The sequence below is a fragment of the Glandiceps talaboti genome, chromosome 15 (genome assembly GCF_964340395.1).
Source record: "Glandiceps talaboti chromosome 15, keGlaTala1.1, whole genome shotgun sequence".
Taxonomy (NCBI): domain Eukaryota; kingdom Metazoa; phylum Hemichordata; class Enteropneusta; family Spengelidae; genus Glandiceps; species Glandiceps talaboti.
The window spans coordinates 8,996,697-9,019,488 of record NC_135563.1 but is presented as its reverse complement, the minus strand read 5'-3'; the positions used below and the strand labels follow the sequence as shown (position 1 = coordinate 9,019,488).

General features: G+C 36.6%; 1 protein-coding gene across 1 annotated transcript in view; it reads left to right on the top strand.

The window, feature by feature from the left end:
* LOC144446181 (gamma-aminobutyric acid type B receptor subunit 2-like) overlaps positions 1 to 18,502 on the top strand; it is a 34,229-nt gene extending 15,727 nt beyond the window's left edge. The window contains exons 5-15 of the mRNA XM_078135935.1: positions 2,930 to 3,169; positions 4,230 to 4,293; positions 5,134 to 5,217; positions 5,963 to 6,113; positions 9,619 to 9,751; positions 14,032 to 14,139; positions 14,903 to 15,025; positions 15,811 to 15,910; positions 16,819 to 17,057; positions 17,778 to 17,927; positions 18,422 to 18,502. Of these exons, the coding sequence (XP_077992061.1) occupies positions 2,930 to 3,169; positions 4,230 to 4,293; positions 5,134 to 5,217; positions 5,963 to 6,113; positions 9,619 to 9,751; positions 14,032 to 14,139; positions 14,903 to 15,025; positions 15,811 to 15,910; positions 16,819 to 17,057; positions 17,778 to 17,927; positions 18,422 to 18,502 (1,473 nt within the window). The remainder of the gene's footprint in view (positions 1 to 2,929; positions 3,170 to 4,229; positions 4,294 to 5,133; positions 5,218 to 5,962; positions 6,114 to 9,618; positions 9,752 to 14,031; positions 14,140 to 14,902; positions 15,026 to 15,810; positions 15,911 to 16,818; positions 17,058 to 17,777; positions 17,928 to 18,421) is intronic.
* The last annotated feature ends 4,290 nt before the right edge of the window (positions 18,503 to 22,792 follow it).

Genomic DNA, 22,792 nt, shown 5'->3' with positions numbered 1-22,792 from the left:
TCACTATCACCATTATTGCCAAAGAGTCACCATTTTATTTTATTTTTGAGGATGAGTTTCGTGATCAGCGACTTATTCATGATGAGCACGCTTATAAAAAGAACGTGTAGGCTGCTATAGCAACCAAAACAAAGAAAGTAGTTCCACAATTTGTGCAACAGACCTTATTTGGGCAATGTGTGCCAGAGCGTGATTCGGGAAAATTAGTATGAAGGGTTTATGATTTCTCCGTAGCAGTACAAAGAGACGAGAGATTATATCTATGTAGGTTTATATGATAAGACAAATTATATTACTGCTCCAACGTTAACATGGTCGTTTGCACATGAAGATAAGACGGTAAGCTGCCCGATTTGAGGAGGTCAAATAACATCCCAATCCGAGGTCGCACACTCTTATATATATATCAAATCATAAATACAGTTTTTAGTACAGTATACAAAGAAAGAGTCACATACAACCCTCTGGCGTATAGGGTACAGTGACTGTGTATACAAAATTCATTCGATAAATAGCATGTCTCATTGTAGATGGTGTTTCCTGCTACTGAAAGCCTCATGTAGAAAGTTTGTAATGTTTGGCAGTGCTTCTTTTTCACGCATATTGCCCATGGGCAATATCAACTTCAGCTGCCCAGCAAGTATCCCGGATGTTCATATAATGGACCAATGATATGATATCATTTCAGACTATATGAGTAACAAATACACTAATATGATTGTAAACTGGGGTGATTATTGTAGCCTTATTGCCTGGCTATGAGGGCACTAGTAGATGTTTATTACCTTGAGGGTTGTTATACAGCAACTATTCCCAAAGATTGACAGCCGAGGGGTAATATAACTCATTAAGGATGTCTAATTCTTACCTTAATCTATAGGATAAAAGTGTTCCTCATTGAGGTTTTGCTCACTTTCATCAATCTCGTATAAGGTATGATTAGTTTCGTCTAACTAGAATATAATTTCTTGGGCTCAGGGATCTCCATCATGAATCATGAACGATAATGGCCATGAGGTATTTTACTCGACCTGGTAATTTCAATCCGGTTATATTAATTACATTTTAATTGAAATTTGCAACGTAAACATACGTTAAGTTGCTACCATACGCATCAGCCTGATCCATCACGATTGCTATGTCTGAAATCGTACCTTGTTTATAATTGTACCTGATATATTGATCCAGGAGGAATTGCTTGCCTTCGGGAGAAATACAAGACGACACATTAAACTGATTAAAGTCACGCCGAGACTGATGCAAAACCGTCGACCAGAGCAAGTAATTCTAGATCGTGACATGCTTTCATAAACAATTACAAGTAGACAGCATTGAAAACGTGAAATAAAATGGCAATCAAAATTTAAATTGGTGAGGTTGATGGAGTGAAGACCTGGAGAAATTACTTTCATTTTATTCTGATTGTATGCCAGATATGTTCCATACAGTCATCAGATACAGCAAACATGCACGACACAACACAACGATCACCCATCACGACAAGCAGCCTTTGGATTATTCGAAATAAGCTACATAATTCGAGAGTTGTAGATTCACGTATTTACGTGTGTTCTATACGCGAAGCCTTTGGGTACTTGAATGAAAAATATGTAAAGTACAGACAAGTTTGGAGAACAGAAGATGCCAACGCAACGCGGGCGTACACATTTAACTCTGACTTTCAAGTTTGTGTCCTGAACGCGTAGCTAAACACATTATTCTGTACGTCATTTTATTACGTGTACGCCTGCACGATCACCATGATCATACTCCCGTGCGAGTACGCGTTCTAACATGCATCTAAACCTCTCTAATATTATGAGTATCCTCTTTGTTCGACGTCTGAATAATTCCAGCGTACTATATTCCACATATTACACGCCTTAGAAACTAATGAAATTATGCGTAAAGTCGTATTCCTCACTTCCATGTGTTGCCGCTGGGTGTACCTAAATCAGTAAATGCAATGCGCTGAAATAAACAAAATGGAACAAAGTAACAAAGTATAAAAGCTTGTGTTGACCTACTTCTATGTATCTTGACATATATAAATGCTGTTCCAATTCATCATCGTAATGTAAAATCAGTAACGCCTGACCTATAAGTGTTAACACTGTTAATACAAATGTCCTATCTCCATACATATCGACACTGCCAACGGTTAAAAGTTGAAGTATAGAAGAATCAACCATCGGGTGTTTATATTCTTATGCATTATTGTGTTTATATTCTTATGCATTGAACTTTTAGTTAAGATATACTCTGATGCGTTGGCGATAACCTATGGAATATATATATATATATATATATATATATATATATATATATATATATATATATATATATATATATATATATATATATATATATATATATATATATATATATATATATATATATACACACACTTGTAGTGCTTACCTATGCCTGTGAGCATACACATTAACGTAAGCATGTATCCTTGTGGCGTATGCAAATGAATGTACGTACATGACATTGTGTACTTGTTTGAGTTTATATGTTGCATATTAATGATTGATAGATTGCACCTTGGGAGCCGATTTGCTTGTCATGTAAGCCGAATTAGCTTGAATAACCATATTATAAAATCTTGTCCCTTATCCTTTTGAAATTATAAAAGATATTAGGGTTCAGTATCTGGTTTCCAAGAAAATTGACAATCTTTTTTTGCCAGACCTTTAAGGTTTTTAATGGATTTTAAAATGGCTTATTTTGAAATCAATTTTTGATTGTCCTTGATTTAACTATTAAAGACTTGTTTGTTTGTTTGTTTGTTTGTTTGTTTGTTTGTTGTTTTAACAAAGTAACAGCAAACGCATAATACTTTTTTCCGTTGACGGAATTGAAAGTCACATCAAAGCAGGCATGGTGAAATGATTAATATTGCTTTTCATCATCTTACCCGTAGACACCTGGCGAATTCAAGGCAGAGATGTATGAACGATTAGACAGAATTTACGGTTTGGATTATTTCTCGACATATTCATCGGGTTCATTTGATGCCGTATGGGCGATAGCGTTGGCATTAAATAGCTCTATCCAAGCGTTGCCACAGAACAAAACCCTAGAAAACTTCACCTATCAAGATACAGAAATGGCGGAAATTTTCAAAGACCAGTTGACTAAAACCCACTTCACAGGTGTCTCGGTAAGTTTGAAATCGCAGGTGTTCATTTACTAATAGCAAGGAAGTATGCCGATTAACTTTGAAAGTCTCCCACGCAATAATTAATTTGCTCAGGGTATTTGATTTTCTGTTTGTTTCATTTTAAAATTTAATATTGCCATATTCATCTAGTAATATGGCCAAGGACAATATATCAAACTACGTAATCATCAATAATGATATTATAATCTATCATTCTTAATATTACTCAGGAAATACGCATCGAGAATGTTTTGCTTTAATTAAAAGTGGCCATATGGATGAGAATTGGATATTCATTTTGGAATTTTAATTTATAAAACAATATCTTACTATATTTTTCTACTTGGAAAAAAATGTGACATGTTTAAAATGTTTGTTACCGTGACAATAGCAAATATTTCACACTTTTTTGCATCTTTTTGCAATCTATTGAGTTACAAACAGAGAATTGATATTATTTCGCATTGTTTTTGCAAGTAGAAAAACATACTAAAGTTGTTTTATAAATTAAAATTCCAAAATATACACCCAATTCTCATCCATATGGCCATCAAGTATTATCAGTGGTGTTGTGCCTTAATTAAAAGTGGCCACATGGATGAGAATTGGGTATTTATTTTGGAATTTTAATTTATTAAGCAACCTTGCTATGTTTTTCTACTTGAAAAAAAAATGTGATATGCCAAGTCATTGATTATAATTCAATAAATTGCAAAACGTTCAAAAATATTTAAAATGTTTGTTATTGTGACAATAGCAAATATTTGACACTTTTTGCAATTTATTGAGTTACAAACAGAGAATTGATATTATTTCGCGTTGTTTCTTTCAAGTAGAAAAAACATACTAAAAAAGTTGTTTTATGAATTAAAATTCCCAAATAAATACCCAATTCTCATCCATACGGCCATCGAGTATAATCAGCGATGCTTTGCCTTAATTAACAGTGGCCATATGGATGGCAATTGAGTATCGATTTTGGATTTTAATTGATAAAACAGCTTTACTAAGAGACTTGTCTTTTTTCCGCTGACTTTCAGTGTCGATTTTATGTTTACAGGGTCCTATTCATTTCACCGAAAAGGGCGACCGTCTCGGAAGAGTGATCATTTACCAGATTCAAGGTACATGACTAACATCCCTGAAAATACATTTTGAATCAGCCAAGCAACTTATTTCCAGTGATTTTAAAGTGTACGAAAGGAAATGATGATTCCCCAATTTGTTTTCTTCGTTCAACCAAGGAAAATAATGGTAACCAAACATAAGAGGTATCGTCAAAAGAAAATCCTTAGGCCACGAGTATATTCTAGTTGAATGAACAACAGCACTGGGGAATAATAAGCTTATAGATATACCGGTCCAAGCATAATGTATGAAAAATCATTTACAAAAAAAACCTTAATGCATGGCTCTTTTGGAACGTTTTAACTCACAAAACGATTGACATAGATGCACGTTGTTGTGATGTAAAACGACCAGGGTATAAATTCCATATTATTTGGTCGTATGTGTACAACTTGGTTTATGTATGGAAAAACATAAAAGTATATACGTGTGCAAGTACTGTGGCTGCAGATGTCTACGTGCATCCAGTAGAAAAAAAATAAAGGGAACGGGGTTGCCATTCACGTTTTTTAGAAAATCCTTCCTCCATTCAATAAACGTTTTGGTTGTAAGGTAACAAACACTTCATCCATTGTAACAGATTCCGAAAATGCGTTAATTTGTGAATAATCTTAAGATATTGAAGCTATGTTTATAAAGGAAGCCAGGGTATACATATTAAGTTGCACGAACATATTTCTCCTCTCTGTGCTAAAGCAAAGGTATATCCTAAACTGGCAGCTTCCAATCATCACTGAGGCTGTAAATGGATATCGGACACCTCTGCCACCATTTCTTCCATATAAATTATGTTACTTCAACGACTAAAAAATGAATGTATTTTCTTCTTCGTATAGATGGAAAGTTTGTAGAAGTTGGAATATTCGATGACTATAAAGACGAGATTGAATGGAACGAAGAACACCCCATGAGATGGCATGGTAACGATTAATTTATAAACTGTTATGCTTTCGTTTAGTGGGCGATCATTTTTAACTAGCTAGAGCGCGAGCGGTTGAAACGTTAAAAGTTCAGAAAAATCCAGTAGCTTACTTGTTTCTTGTTTCGCTCTTGATCATTGCAATTAGTGAGAAAGGTATCAATGTCGATCAATTCCATTTAAGGTAGGCAGAATTAAAATGTTGCGCTACTGGATGTCAATGAGTCTTCTTCGATCGAATTGAAGATTTGTGACAATTAAAATCTTGCTGGATAGTCTGGCCTACATATTGCCTTCCATATATATCTCTTACACTGAATGAGCTACTTGACATTTCTCGTGGAACAAATGGTTGATCTTCTAAATGGGAAAACTGTTGCAATTGATTGGTTGCGTTACTTCAGAAACCGATGCCATTTTGAACAAACTTGCATATCCTACGAATGCATAAATTGGTATTATACGGATTTTGCGTTTGCGTGAAAACACCAACCCCTCAGCCAGTTCAAATGACCGATACTTTAGCATGGGTCTTAGGTAGACACATATGAAAACACAAACTAACAAGTTATGCACGTGCATGAATTGTGCCAGTGTATGTTTTATAGGGCATGTCTTGTAAGCAATGTACCCTTAGCTAAGAGTTACCATATGTATCAAATCAAATATAACCAACCACAAAATGTTAATTTTTGAGGGTAACTTCAAGTTGGCATAGTGATCAAAAAAGCAATTTCTTCTGATAGGAGGACATCCACCTGTCGACTCCGTCAGTGAACAGTCCATCACGATAGGACTCTCTCCTGAGGGATTTATTGCCATGGCAACAACGTCGTCATTGGGAATGTGTGGCTGTATATTCTTCCTATGGTTTAATGTACAATACCGTTCGCACAGGTGAGGTCAGTTCTTCTTTACGAGTGAGATACACCATCTTTGCGGTCTGTCTGATGTCAGATGGTAGTAATCAATTGTGGTGTCGACTTAATTTAACTACCTAGCCATTATCTGCTACGAACGTGACACAAGGCGAAGGTCTGCTGTAGATATGATTACTAAGAACCGGAAAGCTTGCGCCTTATTTTTATGCACTTTTTACAAATCTTCAGTATTCCAAACATTGCAATTTCCTTTTACAGTGTTTTTGGTGACCTATATGCACTGATTCATCAATATTTCGACAAAAACCATTTATGTTGTTTTTTCAAACATAGATCTTATATAGATACATGTAATGTGTCTTTAAGACGCAACATCTGACTTGGAACACTTTTAAACAAGCTGAGTCGCGTTTCTTGTTTTCTCTCGTCAAGTATATGGCGTCTAAGCTCCTTTTCACGACTTCAATATCTTTGAGCAGAATTCTCTCAGACATCTGGATGAATGCTACCGCCTTCCTTCTTGCACCGTAAGCCGTTAAGTGAACATTTTTAAAGGCTTTAGCTACCCAAAAAAAAAACTAAAGGCAACTGACCGATCGGGCAAGTCGTGTGAATATAGGTATATTTGGGATGCGTCGATGGAAATAACCAATTCAGCCCTACATCACTCCCTGAACGTCGTCCTTTGCATCACTCCTGAAATTCGTCCTGAATCAAATCATGGCATGCTATTTTTTTCTAATATAAGAACAGAAAAGGTCACGGGTCACGGGAAAATGATTAATACTCCCAAATAATGTTTCTAATTGTCAATATGTCGTCGATGGGATTCTAAGATCTCCCAGTGCGCTGATTCCAGTACCTTCTAAATGCCTTTCACGCTTACAACTTCGGGTTTACTGGATGAAAATTGTGAATTAAATGTAGGGTTCCATTACTTCCACATTGTACATGCTTTTATCATATTAGCGAGCATATTAGCGGATCCCAGGGTAACCTTATAATGGCATTCATTGCGTCATCAATTTATCGTTTGAAGGAAAATTATCTTCCTTTAAGTTATTTAATGTGTAGATTGGTGAACGTCTGCCTGTCAGCCTTTCTCTGTCCAAAACAATACTGTTTACTTTAATAAGCGCCTACTTGAACATGACTTGTGAAATCAGTAGGGAAACATTCATTAAGAGCCCAAAGAAACCGAAGTGTTTTTACTCTACACAACACTAAATGCACGTAATATGACACTGTACTTCAAATTGAAAAAAAAAGGCGGAAAGAGCATGATTATTACTCAAGAGGAATGACTATGCACGATCATTAAACTTAAGTACGATGCTCTTCCTGTATTATCAAGTTAACATCCGTTTCAGTACGATCGTTAAAATTTGAACTAATCGTACAGAAACGTATGTTAACTATCTATTTAATTATTCAACGGGTTAGATGAAATGTATTGAACACAAAAGAGATACCAAGCTCATCACGCCTTGAGCATTTTTCGACTTAGGAAAATGTCGCGGTTGCAAATCAAATGAACTTTACAATATGAGTAACATGCGACATATCTTTAGGCAAAGAATAGAGTTCATAAGAATATCAATGTTATTGACGCGAGTCCTCCAATTTATTAGATCAATATGTTCAACATTTTAAACGAAAAAGGCAAACCATTGTATTACATGGTGATTATATTTTGCGTAGGTTTTTCGATTAGAAATTTGAAAAAGTATTTTTTTCGAAATAAAACGCCACCGAGCATATAAAAGCTCCTTTCTATTTCTGGTATTCATCATTTTAAAAAATCCCGAGTCATAAGCAAGAGTGAAATTGCCGCATATCAAAAATGACATATTTTTTATGTAACATCGCAAGCCTGGAGGGTTTTAAGCGCAATTTCTATAAAATGATTTAGGTATGGCAAATGTTCACTTTTTCATTTTAGAAGTTATACACTGTGGTAGTGGTTGAAGATAATGAAAAGTGGTATTTCTGATAAAAGTAACCTTAGATTTAAGAATTTTATCAGAACTCCGTTTAATCTCCGTTTATTCGCTTCATTTGTTCCGAACCACGTCTTTTAGCGCTAATCGCTATTTTTGTTTAACTTTTTCGGAGGATTTCTTTATAGCTGCTGACAATGTATGCTTACTGACAAGACATAATTACGAGGCAATAATTTTATTAGAAATACGCCATATAAACTTTAGTATCAATGGCTGAATTCCTATATGTTGCAATGTTTTGATGTGTCACATAAAGGGATACAGTCTGTAAATGGGTTTCCATGGTTACTTCTGTTTCGTATTGAAATATCCTTGTGTTATCTCAAATTAAGAATTAAAGCATATTGAATCATAATTTTCAACTGTTAGAATATACATCAGAAATTCAGGTATGATTAATGCAGATATAAACTGAATAAGAAATTGTTGTGCATTCACGCATTGCTTGTACATGAATATTGCAAGTGAAATGAAGTTTGAAGGAAAGTCGACACCGACTTCTCATGATAGAGCTTGAAACCATCTCTCCCTATAAAAAGAGAATTTCGAATAGAAGTATATGTCACTTCTATTCATAGCACGACGGTCTCGTGCACGTAAATATGGGATAAACACGCATTTCCCAGATATAAATTGGTTTATTTAGATTCTTACAGAAACATGGTTGAAACATCACCAGATACTGATAAATATCATTAATTATGCAAAATATTCGTCACAGAAAGCAGACACCCACTTCTCATGATAGAGCCTGAAACCATCTCTCCCAATAAAAAGAGAATTTCGAATAAAGGTATATTATGTCACTTTTGTTCATAGCACGACGGTCTCGTGCACGCAAATATGGGATAAACACGCATTTTCCAGCTATAAATTGGTTTATTTACAGAAATTTACATTCTTATCAACAACATGGTTGAAGCATCACCAGATACTGATAAGTATCATTAATTATGCAAACTATTCATCACAGAAAGTGAAAATCATGGCATCGTGTCAAAACAGTTTAGTTACTAAGATGTGTACGTCCATATTTTCTCCACCTCCATCGACTCAGCAATGTAACCAAATAAGATTTAGTTGCATTACAGCCCGTGCCATGTTAGTGTTCACTGGCTCTGTTTGAAACAATCGTGCAGAAAACGAACAGAAACCACACTTGCTACATGAATGCAGTTTATTTTTGCGATAATTTGTCTAAAAATGAATTGACATGCCGCCATTCAGCCAACAAATGCAGACATCAAATGGCGCCCGCGTGTCTGCGTCTAGTTGCAGTGTAATATATTTCATTTAGACAAACTGTAGAAAGAAATTGCACGCCATCTTAAAGTGCTGCATGTGGAGTTTCTTATTGTTTTTTGTTTAGTTGTACCAAACAGAGTAAGTCAACATTAGCATGAAATGGGCGGTATGCATGGTTAATGTGTAGATTCACGTCAACCGAAAATAAAGTCTACTGCGCCAATTTAACGAAAAACCTGTCTAAATAATCTTTTTCCATTTTTTTATAATTAGATTTATTAAAATGTCATCACCTCGTTTGAATAATTTGATGATATTGGGATGCTTGTTGACGTACCTGTCTGTAATCTTAGTTGGTATGGACTCTAATACGCTGGACGAAGATCAGCTGGCTACTGTGTGTAACGTGAGTATTACATTGTGCATAGGACGAGCGTCTCTTTTCGAAAAAGCAACCATGGACTCTAGATCTGAGGAACATGAAAAAGACTGCATTCCACTACAATGTACCTTATTTTTTTCATCAATTATCAGAGTAAAAAAGACCAATTATTTGGGTTTTTGAAATGGTAATCAAATTCTAATGATGTGCAAATGTTAACTTAAGACTTTATCGGATTACTTCTTACATCTCAGAATTTTGGCGTTGGGGGGGGGGGGGGGCTTATGAGGAATGCGTGGGGCTTTTGTGACCGTTCCCGGCTCTACTAAACGCTGCCTATGATGTCGACTCCTCTCCTTACCTTACCGTCAGCGGTACGGTTAGATTTACAGTTTCTTAGACAAAGCTGCATGGATAAAGGTATCACGTCAATTTGAAATCAGTCTGATTGGGATATTGACAGTTTGTTATCCACGACGGGAATTTTTTAATGATGAGTTTGAGTGGTTGTAAAGTAAAAATCATTTCACAACTCGAATGAATCAAAGAAACATTTAATGTCCCCAATGAAGGAGAAATAAGGTAGAAGCATGTGGTATATCGGACTCGCATACCTGAAAGATTACACAAAACAAACGCTAGAATTGACAATAAAGAGTATATAATTTTGTTCATTGCACTAGTGACTAAGTAATGTAACGTCGATCGATTTTGATTTGATTTGATTTGATTTATTTCAGCACAAGAAAATAAACATTCAGTATCCAGAAAACAATTACAACAGACAAAATAAACGTTATTGATTGTGCTGGGATAACACAGAAAAGTTAAAAACTTATTTCCACTGTGGTCCCATCGATAGTTAGACAGGCAGGTCGGTCGGACAGACAGACAGACAGACAGACAGACAGACAGACAGACAGACAGACAGACAGACAGACAGACAGACAGACAGACAGACAGACAGACAGACAGACAGACAGACAGACAGACAGACAGACAGACAGACACAGACAGACAGACAGACAGACAGACATATATACATACATGTATACATACATACACATACATACACATACATACATACATACATACATACATACATACATACATACATACATACATATGCTTGCTTGTTTTTCTTTCAAAATCTGAAAAAGTAGACTATCAAGTCCTGATTCGTGATAGGACAGACCATTTTCAATAATATTTCAAGACGCCTTAGTCACGATCATCAAAAGGAAATAGCTGTTAAGGTTGAAGGTCGTCGAGCATTTCGCCCCGAGCATCGAGTGCTCATTATATTTTTTTTTAATGTCACAATGTCATTGGTTTCTTTCATCGTTGTTTTCAGTTCAAGAGGAAGAGCCAGAGGCCGACTTATGTTCTCTAATCTCCTCTGTTCGTATTTTGGAAAACAACCAGATATACATTATACAAAAAAGGATAAAATACCTAGCTATATGACATATGTGTTTCCATCGATAAACTAACACCTTTTACAACAAAATATCTTGTAATTGCAATTAGCTGCAAACCATCTCGAAAGAGAGCAAATGTCGATCTCTGGCGTATAACAGCAAAAAAATCTGAAGTTCATGGCCAATGTGAAACAGAAAATCTCATATATGTCTCAAATGACATACTTAAAATCTTATCTCCGTCGATGCATTTTTATAAGGTTCAGTAGTGCTATAGGCATGGTGTGGTGTGGTGTGGTGTGGTGTGGTGTGTGTGTGTATGTGTGTGTGTGTGTGTGTGTGTGTGTGTGTGTGTGTGTGTGTGTGTGTGTGTGTGTGTGTGTGTGTACGACTTAAACTCAAAGCAACAGCCAGTGATCACGTATATTGCAAAGATAACAACAGGGAATAAAAGAAAAATGAATAAACATTCAGTACAGTTGTGCTACAACGCCATTGACGCTATTTGTTGTTTCTCTCGCCGAGATGTGTTCTTTGTAAATGGTTAAAAAGGCGATAGCGTGCTTGGTGAGACATACCACCGTTTTCTTGAATCCAACACGAATAAGAAGTCAGGGGAGTTTATTCAAGCGATGTTCATGCAACAATAAATCGCTCGTTTCGTGTCTCTCCACGTTTCTTGTAGTTTTGTGATGCAGTAAATACCCAATAAAGACATCTGCTTGGGTGGTCTCCTTTCCCATGCAATTCTCATGTTACTCTAGTACTTTTGTTAAAAAATCGCATTCTACACGTTCAGCTTTAGGTGAAAGAACGAAATTCATATTCAAAGTGAATATCATTGGCTCGCTGATTCAAAAATAATTGTTCGCGTAGAAAGGCAACATCACGCAAATACTATTAGCTCACTCTATTGGTTTGTTATGCATGGGCAAAATATTCATAACGTATACGTAGTGGACGCTTTTATCGTTTATCTGGTCAATATTGCTATAATAGAAAACAGTTTAGCCTAAAATAGCGTCATCTGGCTTGATAAACATCTTACAAACATTGCTACATTTTATCGCCTGGCGCTATGGCGCGACCAAGTCTTTCTAATACTGCTACATAACATTTCAGTATCTGACTAGACTCAACGAAAATCTTGCTAACACTGCTATATTCCATCGTCAGGTGCGACAACAGTGTTGCCATTGAACATAATTTGATACATTTTGTTTGTCTGGGGTACTATAGGTGAACCGAACCCACAATATATTTAATGTGTACTTCATTTTTTGTCGATCCAGACGATAAAATGTAGCGCTGTTAGTTTTGTTGGTTCAAACGAAAATTCCGATTCAGGTTAGGTGACTTATACTGTATTGTTTTCTCCATGAAACATTGATGTTAACAGGACCTACAAAAATCACCTTGGTCTTGGTTGAAAGTTCCACATGAACACAAGATAATTTTCGCCAACCAATTATAAATATTTTGGACAAACAAATTTAATTTGTGCATTTCTATGATTTCACTCCAGTAATTATCACGACGTATTCAAATGTATGTATGTATGTATGTATGTATGTATGTATGTATGTATGTATGTATGTATGTATGTATGTATGTATGTATGTATGTATGTCTTTAAAAACATTGCAACAAATTGGACTAGAAAATCGATAATTTCACCAACTAATATCTCTCTTTGGCTAGTGAAATTATCAGAAAGACATCATCGCCTCTTTTTAGAAGACATTAAACCGCCTCAAGGTTTACAACACACGCAGACAGGATGTCTGTATACCACAAATACCACCAACCGACAATCAATTATTGATTACTTTTAGGTCTCATTAATAAACTATCAACGGCTCCGTTTGTGTGTAATTAACGTTAGTGTTCGCGTTGAAACTTTCACTAAATAGAGGATCAAAACCCGAAAACAAACAACCGGTGTTAGCGTTTGTTTTGCGCTGTTAATAAATTAATATTCCTTTCCCATTTCAATAAAGTAGAATAAACGGCATTTATCATTAATTTTACGCACATCATGTTGCATCGCTTGAAAGACTTCCGTCGCATGTTTTGTCGTTTTATTGCTTTTCAACATAGCTTTTAATTTCCGAGAAAGGCACCTAAACAATAGTATTGTGTTCACTACGGACTCGTAAACGGAATGACAATGGCCTTAATATTTACGGACTAGTGCCCATCGACGATCATCACAATCATAAACTGATAATGACAATATTCCTATTTGTCTTTCTAATTTCGCTTTCTTCAATATTTCCTTTGATTCATTCTTATGACCAGGACTAATTTTTCCACTTTCACAAAGAGGACGGTGTCTGTAGGGAACTCTTCTACTGTTTGCAGTATAGAAATATTGTGTTTATTCACGATACTCGTTGTGTGCGGTACGTTAGATATTAAGATTCCGCGTAACCGCGTTGTCACGCGTTTCTTGTAGTCGTTACATTTTAGATAAATGGTCATTATCGCAATCATTCACACTGCCAGGCGTAAATGTTGGATAATCACGTGCATTATTTCAGCAGTTCTAAGTTGGTGATACGATCGTGCAACATGCTGTAACTAATGAGAAATACTGTAGAACCCAGTACAGTGGTATACATTTGGCTCGATCGATCCCAATAAACTAGTAACTAATTGTAAAATATCACTTTCAAGAACCAATACAAATATGGCCATGTAGTGTTACTATGGTAACCGTTGTAGTCTCAAACATACAGCAATGTTTTTGAGTGTTCTAATGACACCGCCATCGTCGCCATGGTGTTGATACATTTGCTTCATAGTTGCCATGGTGTTGATGATACATTTGATATCCATTCAAACTTGTTCACGGGACTGTTTTTTTTTCATATTGCCCAGTTACGGATTTGGATTATGGTGGTTGGCTTTACTCTTGCATTTGGCAGTATGTTTAGTAAAACATGGAGAGTTCATGTATTGTTCACAAACAAGAAATATGAAAGAAAGGTAAGTATCGAAGCCTACAATATTGGCTAGTATGTAAATAGTGTCGAAACCTACTATTGGCTTGTGCATCAATGTCGTGATCAGTGTCGAAGCCTGTAGGTGGCTATTATGCAAATAGTCAGTGTCGAAGCCTATAATATTGGCTAGTGCGTAAATGTCAGTGTCGAAGCCTATAATATTGGCTAGTGCGTAAATGTCTGCAGTGTCGAAGCCTGTAGTTTGCTGGTACGTATAAAATAGTCAGTATCGAAACCTATAATATTGGCTGGTACATTACATAGGGATACGCACTATTTCTTAGATTGTTGTTTCATTAATTGTCTAAAGGTGACGTGAATATATTTCCTCTACCTGTATCTAAAACACGCATACATAGCACAGTATATAGTGAACGTACGCTTATAATAGCAGCATTCGTGTGATGTTATCCTTAGGAAAATAGCAATCTAAGAAACATTGCGTGTCGAGCGGTCGGGCGTGTCACTATTATTGAAGTCTACAGTTTGCTAGCTAGTACGTAAATGGGTCGAGGCTTACAATTGGTTGGAGCATATCCAGACAAGTATGTCACGACGCCTACGATTGGCTAATGCGTAAATTGTCAATCATTCGCAAAAAGTAAGAATATTAGACTTGATGAAGAGCGCCCACAACGGCTGATCTTTCAGTCTACTAGGCCTAAATATATAACCCAGGATATCGCTATATGTTTATTGCTTTGCGCTCTATATAAATACATTTTATTGTTCTTTAACATTATCAGGTCGTAAAAGACGGACATTTGTTTGCAATGGTTGGCGGTTTCTTGGCCATAGATGGCGCTATTCTTACAATTTGGATGGTTCTTGATTCACAGAAGGTTGTGCTGCGGTTTTTCCCACCCGAGGTATGTTAAAGGTTGTCGTAAAAAAACACATCAGTGTTTTCAGAACTCAAAATCGTAAACTGCACAACAAATGCTAGACTATATGCGATACGTTGTGTCTTTTCGCCCTCATCGGCCTTCTTTGTGAGATGGGTGAGGGCGCCCCAACAAGGTGTCGTACGATTGTGGAACCTATACACTATCTCACCAACTTACATTTATTACTGGCTCTGTTCATCTAGTAATCTCATAAAATTTACTGTCGATGTTTAATTTTCATTCATCAAAACTATAACGGTGATTGTGATAAGAGAAAGATCTTGTCAAGAAAAATAAACGGTGTCCTCTCGTCATCTCTTTTCAATTTTACACATGTATCCATTGACATGTCTTCGTCTTTCATACTTATCTCATCAATCAATAGCTCAGTCAGTCAGTCAGTCAGTCAGTCAGTCAGTCAGTCAGTCAGTCAGTCCGTCAGTCAGTCATTCAGTCAGTCCGTTCATCTATCTGTCTACCTACCCACCTACCTACCTACCTACCCACCTACCTACCTACCTGTCTGTCTGTCTGTCTGTCTGTATGTCTGTCTGTCTGTCTGTCTGTCTGTCTGTCTGTCTGTCTGTCTGTCTGCCTGCCTGCCTGCCTGCCTGCCTGCCTGCCTGCCTGCCTGCCTGCCTGCCTGCCTGTCTGTCTGTCTGTCTGTCTGTCTGTCTGTCTGTCTGTCTAATTGTCTGTCCGTCTGTCTATCTATCATTCTGCAAAGTTTGTTTACTAAATATGCAAGGTTTCCCCTGAACTGACAGGAACACCCAACAGAGGATGATATAATACTGATTCCAAGATTTCTAGCCTGTGAGTCTGTTCATAACATGAAGTGGCTAGTGACGATATACGCTTTTAAAGGTAATGAAATGTAAACAGATGTTCAATACTTGACATGATTTGACCTAGCTTGTAATAGTTTTCAGACTGTTTGACCTTGTAACATAACTTGAACTATGACACAATTTGACGTGCATTGGGATTTGAACTATGACACAATTTGATATGCATTGTCATTTGAACTTTGACATGATTTAACCTGCATTGTCATTTAAACTTTGACATGATTTGACCTGCATTGTCATTTAAACTTTGACATGATTTAACCTGCATTGTCATTTGAACTTTGACATGATTTAACCTGCATTGTCATTTAAACTTTGACATGATTTGACCTGCATTGTGGTTTGTCCTGCATTTTGGTTTGAACTATGACATAATTGACCCTGTAACATTACCTGAAGTGACATGATTTGACCTTGCGACATGAAATATGATAGAATTTGACTATTATGGTTCGAACTATGACATGATTTGACCTGCATCGTTATTTGCATAATTTGGCAAATAACACGCGTTGTATCATTGGTTGTGGATGTCACTTTAGTATTGGCATGTATAAAGAGTCAAACTCCCAAAACTGTGTTTACAAAAGATAAGAAATTATGCATTATATATTCCTTCTTGGAAATAACATTAAGTGAATAGGGAACTTGCAAACCCGCCATGTTGAATGTTGCATCATGGGAAAAGTGATAATAAATACTAATCAATTAGTATTGTAAACAATGTTGATACATTGTTTGTAACCACAAATGATCAATTCATAGTAACCCTGACAATTGTGGGAGGTTCATTTTATCAGTAGCTCCAGATTAGGTATTATGATAACCACAGATAATCCCATAGTCCGTTGCGTCTGAGCATGCTCAGTCTGGATTGCAAGTTCCCTATTGATGCTGACTTGGATAAATTGCACTGTCTTGTAGGTATCTTAGTTTTGTTCGGGATATTCCTGGCTTGGGAAACACGTAAAGTACAAATACCCGGATTGAACGACTCCAAACAGATAGGATTCTGTGTATACAACGTGATGGTGATGTCAGTTCTAACCATTACAATTAGTAATGTATTAGATGATAGACAGGCTGACATTAGGTACTGTATGGTTGCATCATGTATCATCTTGTGTAACACAGCGACTCTCGGATTAGTCTTTGTACCAAAGGTAGGCTATCAAACATTGTATACATCTACTTCTGATTTGTTCAAATGACAAAAGCTGATTTTTGTTTTGTACCCCAAATGAAAATGTCCACATGAATCCTTGATCAAACCACAGGGTAAAGGACGAATAAACAACTTTGTTCTCGCAATTTTCCTAATCTCTAACATTATTTTCTCTATATTTCAAATACAGTTTTACAATGCAATGCAATACAATACAATACAATACAATGCAATGCAATACAATACAATACAATACAATACAATACAATACAATACAATACAATACAATACAATACAATACAATACAATACAATACAATACAATACAATACAATACAATACAATACAATACAATACAATACAATACAATGCAGTATATAACTCTATTATCCCAACGTGGGCAATTTTTTGTGCGACAGTTCAAGTTTTAAATATTATCTCCTCAGAATTGATTATTCGTTCTTTCCCCTGTGATCAAACTAACCTGTTGGTATATATGTATGCATTTTAGTATACTGTGGTCACACACCAGTTGTGATTTGGGCCAAATTTTATTTCCTATTATCTTAGATAAGTGTTTCGTTCTTTACAATTGTTACTTCAGATCCACAGGTCACTTACTTTGTTAGCAACGTTTTTTGGGGTTGTATTACGAAGTTGTGCAGATACCATTTGTTTGTTTACGAACATGTTGATAATATCATTAATTTTTCTGTCAGGTTTGGGCCATTCACAGAAACTCAGTAGAAGACATGAATATTAGTACACAGCTACAACCAACTACTGAAGCAACTGTCAACAATGAAGTCGACATTCAAAAGTTTAAAGCTGAGATTGTTCGTTTGAAGGTACACGTGGACCACCTACAGGTATGGATGGCATCACAACTTTCAAAAGTGTTTTCCGTTACTGATCATTTGCATATCCCATGAATTATATAGTAGACTGAGATGCTCTCTTCTACCACCACCACCGCCCCACCCCCACCCCCACCTCCCGTACCCCTTACATATGAACACAATACTACACTTTATAATAGATGTGTTTATTCATAGACGTTGTTTGCTTGGTATATTTGACATTTTCGAATTAACGTTTGCGCTCTTCTTGCTGTTTCGTTCCAGTGAGATCACAAAGGCTCGAAGACAGACAGACAGACAGACAGACAGACAGACAGACAGACAGACAGACAGACAGACAGACAGACAGACGGTTGTTAGTGCAAGTGTTGTGTGATAATTAACAGATCATACCAGTGTGAATTACAAATACATTTGTACTAGTGTAGTATCCGTGTGTTAAATTCTACATAGACGTTACATCATGTTCACAATCACCTGTACACTTGATCTTATATTTCTAGCATCTACTACGGGAGAAGACGTCTGGGGATTGTGAGTCTAGCATTCAACCAGATGCCGTTACTACGACAACAACACGATGATGGAAGCGGAGGTCATCAACCTTTTCTGAACGGTTGAGGTAACTACGGAAAATTAGCAAGGATGTCGATCGACGTGTACGTGTATGTGGCACACTCACATTGTGAGTTTGGGGTTCAGACTTTTTTATACTGGTGAGGAAAGTACCACGAACAACCTGACTGCGCGAACATTGTGTTTAAAGACATTTTATTTGTGAAATATTCGTTGGTACTATCAGAAATGAATGGTAAATCATCATATTTATTATCTATTTTATATGCTTATTTACTTTCACGCTACCGAATGAAAACATTGTTGATTTTTATTTGGCAATAAATGGTGTCTTGATTTGTAAATGTGATGCAACATTCGTTCAAAGTTTAAGTACTGCAGTACTGTGAGATGTCTATTTCACTACAGTTTTATGAGATGTCTATTTCACTGCAATACTGTGAGGTGTCTTTTTCCCTGCAGCAGTACCATAAGATGTCTATTTCACTGCAGCATGGCAGTACTGAGATGTCTATTTCACTGCAGCAGTACCATGAGATGTCTATTTCACTGCAGCAGTACCATGAGATGTCTATTTCACTGCAGCAGTACCATAAGATGTCTATTTCACTACAGCATGGCAGTACTGAGATGTCTATTTCACTGCAGTTTTATGAGGTGTCCATTTCATTGCAATACTATGAGATGTCCATTTCACTGCAGTACTGTGAGATGCCCATTTCACTGCAATTTTATGATATGTCTATTTCCCTGCTGCAGTACAATGTGATGTCTATTTCACTGCAGTTTTATGAGATGTTTAGTTCACCGCAGTACTATGAGATGTCTATTTCACTGCAGTACTATGAGATGTATATTTCACTGCATTACTATGAGATTTCTATTTCACTGCAATAGTACTATGATATGTCTATATATTTTACTGCAGTACTATGAGATGTCTATATCATTTCTGATAATCTATTTAAACGATATGTGAAATTTATTTATGGTATGGACGATGTTGATGTAAATTTAAAGCATCGTGATAACTTTTTTTCCATGTATAAATGTTAAAATATTAACTCATATGTCGATTAATATTTCTACTCATATTGGTAGTGTTAGCCCAGAGACTAGTCACCGACCCTACATCAGCGAAGCGCAGAGACTGGTCGTTTTATTTAGGTTTGCACTCTAGTAGTCCGGCTTGGAGTTGAAGATCACGTTGAAAACAGTCCTTCTCAAAATGATCTTCACAAGCAACTTTGTTCTTAAAGCTTTGCCAAACTTGAATTTCTAAAACTGGGTGACCTATATGCCAATATTGCGCAGCCATTTCTCAGCAACTTGTATACCCGAGTACAAAGCAAATTCCTCTCACACATGGCCCAGAACACGATCGATCATATTTTTTATAGCTTATTTGAAGCCATATACGCATTACACCCAGTCATCAGTGGAAAGTTTAAAAAGTCAAAAGTGTTTGTAATAGTGAGTGAAAGTGAACAACTTTGTTGGAAATGGAACTATTTTAGCCTAAATTCTTATTCTACATCCGTGATTTTTGTTCACTTTAAATCTAGCGATCCTACCTCATGATGTAGAATCGCTAGATTAGAAAGGTAACGACATATTTCTGGGCTAGTACTAGTAGGAAGTAATCACAGGGAGACGTAATCCTGTTTGTATTACGCTACAAATATGGATACAAATGTTGCCATGTTTTTTTTACTCCGTCTTGCTTAAAACGTGATTACGAATTGTACTGCTACGAAATAGCATCAAGAATGCGAGTGTACGGAAGGGGAGAGTAGTGCGCTCATTCGTAGCACCATTATTCGTATCAATAAAAAATGTTCGCTCATATAAATCCTCTTATCCAAGCATCCTTACATGTCCCTGTGGGTGTAACTGCCACAGAAAAGTGTCCGTACTATCATCACTAGACTGAAAGACGTGTCGTTGTTGGCGCTTTTCATTCATGTCGCTTACAAGTGACAAGTGCAATATGAAGTGAGCTATTTTCCAGCGCCCGCAACGACAAAAAATTCAGTCTGTACTGTCACTTGGTCATGTTTTCACTGCGTATGCCAAATGTTATGTACTACTGTTTTTGTTTTGATTCATTCTAAAAACTTATCATCGCATGCACCATTAAACCGCTAAGATAATCGTGTCGTACTCCCTTATCGACCATTTTCTTCGAGAATAGGCCGATGCTTGGTAAGAGCGCCCCCACACGACGTATGTGTGTCATTGACCCATTTCTCATAAGTATGTTTTTGAAGATATGTACAAAGTTTATATATATGTAAGTGATCAATATGAAACGATCAATGTATTTTTGAGTAAAAATGGAAGCTCATTTGTATATAAATATAGCTTTGTTTTTTAACAATTTCATCCACTATATCTTACAGTCTTACATTTTACTGCCCCGATGAGGTTCTTACACAGCTGAGGCAACCTGTAATTTAGTTAGATGTTGTTAAAGTGGCCATATGGATGAGGAATAGGTATTCATTTTGGAATTTTGATTTTAACACACACACACACACACACGCGCGCGCGCGCGCGCGCGCGCGCACACACACACACACACACACACACACACACACATATATATATATGAGCTGGTAGGAAACTTCCTCCTCTCCCAACTACAAGGCCCCGGTATCAACATAGGGCTATACAGAGACGACGCCGTGGATTAGCCGTTTCGAACGCATCACCAAGAGACACAGAAAACATCAAGAAAATCATATGCCGCATTTTCCACCTCAACGGATTACGCATTACAATAAAAGCCAACAAACAGATAATCAACTTTTTAGATGTCACCCTCAACTTGAGCAACGGCACGTACCGGCCCTACACAAAGCCTGACACCATCCTGCAATATGTACATCGAGAGAGCAACCACCCACAAATCACGACAAAGAACATACCCACCGGTATTAACAAACGCCTATCATTACACTCTTCGGACAAAGCATCCTTCGATCAAGCCGCACCTCCATACCAAAAAGCACTCAACGAGAGCGGATACAAATACACACTACACTACGAGCCGACTACGACACAATTTGGAAAAACCAAAGTGAAACGACAAAGACCAAGACTATGATTGTAACTCAAAACATTCCAAAAAGCTCTTGTACGTACAATAACAAGCCTTTTTACACATTTATCAATCTTTTACAATGTATCATTGACTTACAAACACAGACTTGGTCTATGTCGTTTCGCATTGTTTTTTTTTCAAGTAGGATGCCATGATAAAATTGTTTTATATATATGAATTAAAAATCCAAAATAAATACCCAATCCTCATCCATATGGCCACTTTAAAATGTCGGCGACCGTGAAAAGTGCCAAAATCGTGACTTCAATCGATGGTTTTATTGAAAAGTTCGTTCTGCATCATGTACGTAATTACATCATCGATGGAGTTATATCAATTATTCTGAAATGTAGACCTACCTTAAGCTTCTTGAAGAAAACATGATAATTTCCAAAGTTTACATCTAACTTCTGAATTCTGTATAATTTGGTGATAATATACATGTATATAAGCTTAGTGTTTCCTTTCCTGCAAGTACCTACGTATTTTCATCAAAGGCTAGGCCGAGGATCATGTTGAACACACTTTTGTATTTTAAGAAAACGTTTGTTGTTGAAAATAAACTTACTGGTGTGTTGTTTTCTCCACATTCAGACTTATCATGGTCGTGTGTTGTTGATTAATGTCTGTTACCTAGTCTCTCATTGATTTGCCTTCACGATCACTACTATGATGAAACCCCACAGCTAGCGCTCTGTCTCGTAGTTAATAGCCCCAGTGGTGAGAGCCTGGCTAGACGAGATTATTTATTGATGATATTTAGCCAGAAAGTTGGCTAATTGTCGAATTGTATGCGAACCTGAACTGTAGTTTTTGTATTTCTTAGTTAAACGTCAGGAAAGCAAAGTGTAATTCGTTTGAAACCTAAAAGCAGCTCTTCAATTGTTAGAATTAAACAAAGTAAACTATATGAACGATGATTGGTGGTGCTAGTACTGTGTTCGGTCACTGAATTTTCAGGTACATTCTGCACAATATAGTTTTTTAAACGGAAGAATTTAGTTATATTTTCAAGTAGCCTACCCCTCCAAATCATGTGCTTCTTTTTTTCAGGTAAAACACCTGACTAGTCTGTAAGCAACGACACGATGTATGTTACAGTTCAGGTCCTACCCTCTGACATATGCTGAATCTTTCTATTATATTTGAGGGAAGCGTTCCGTTCAAAATGACAGAATTTTTAGAACTTACG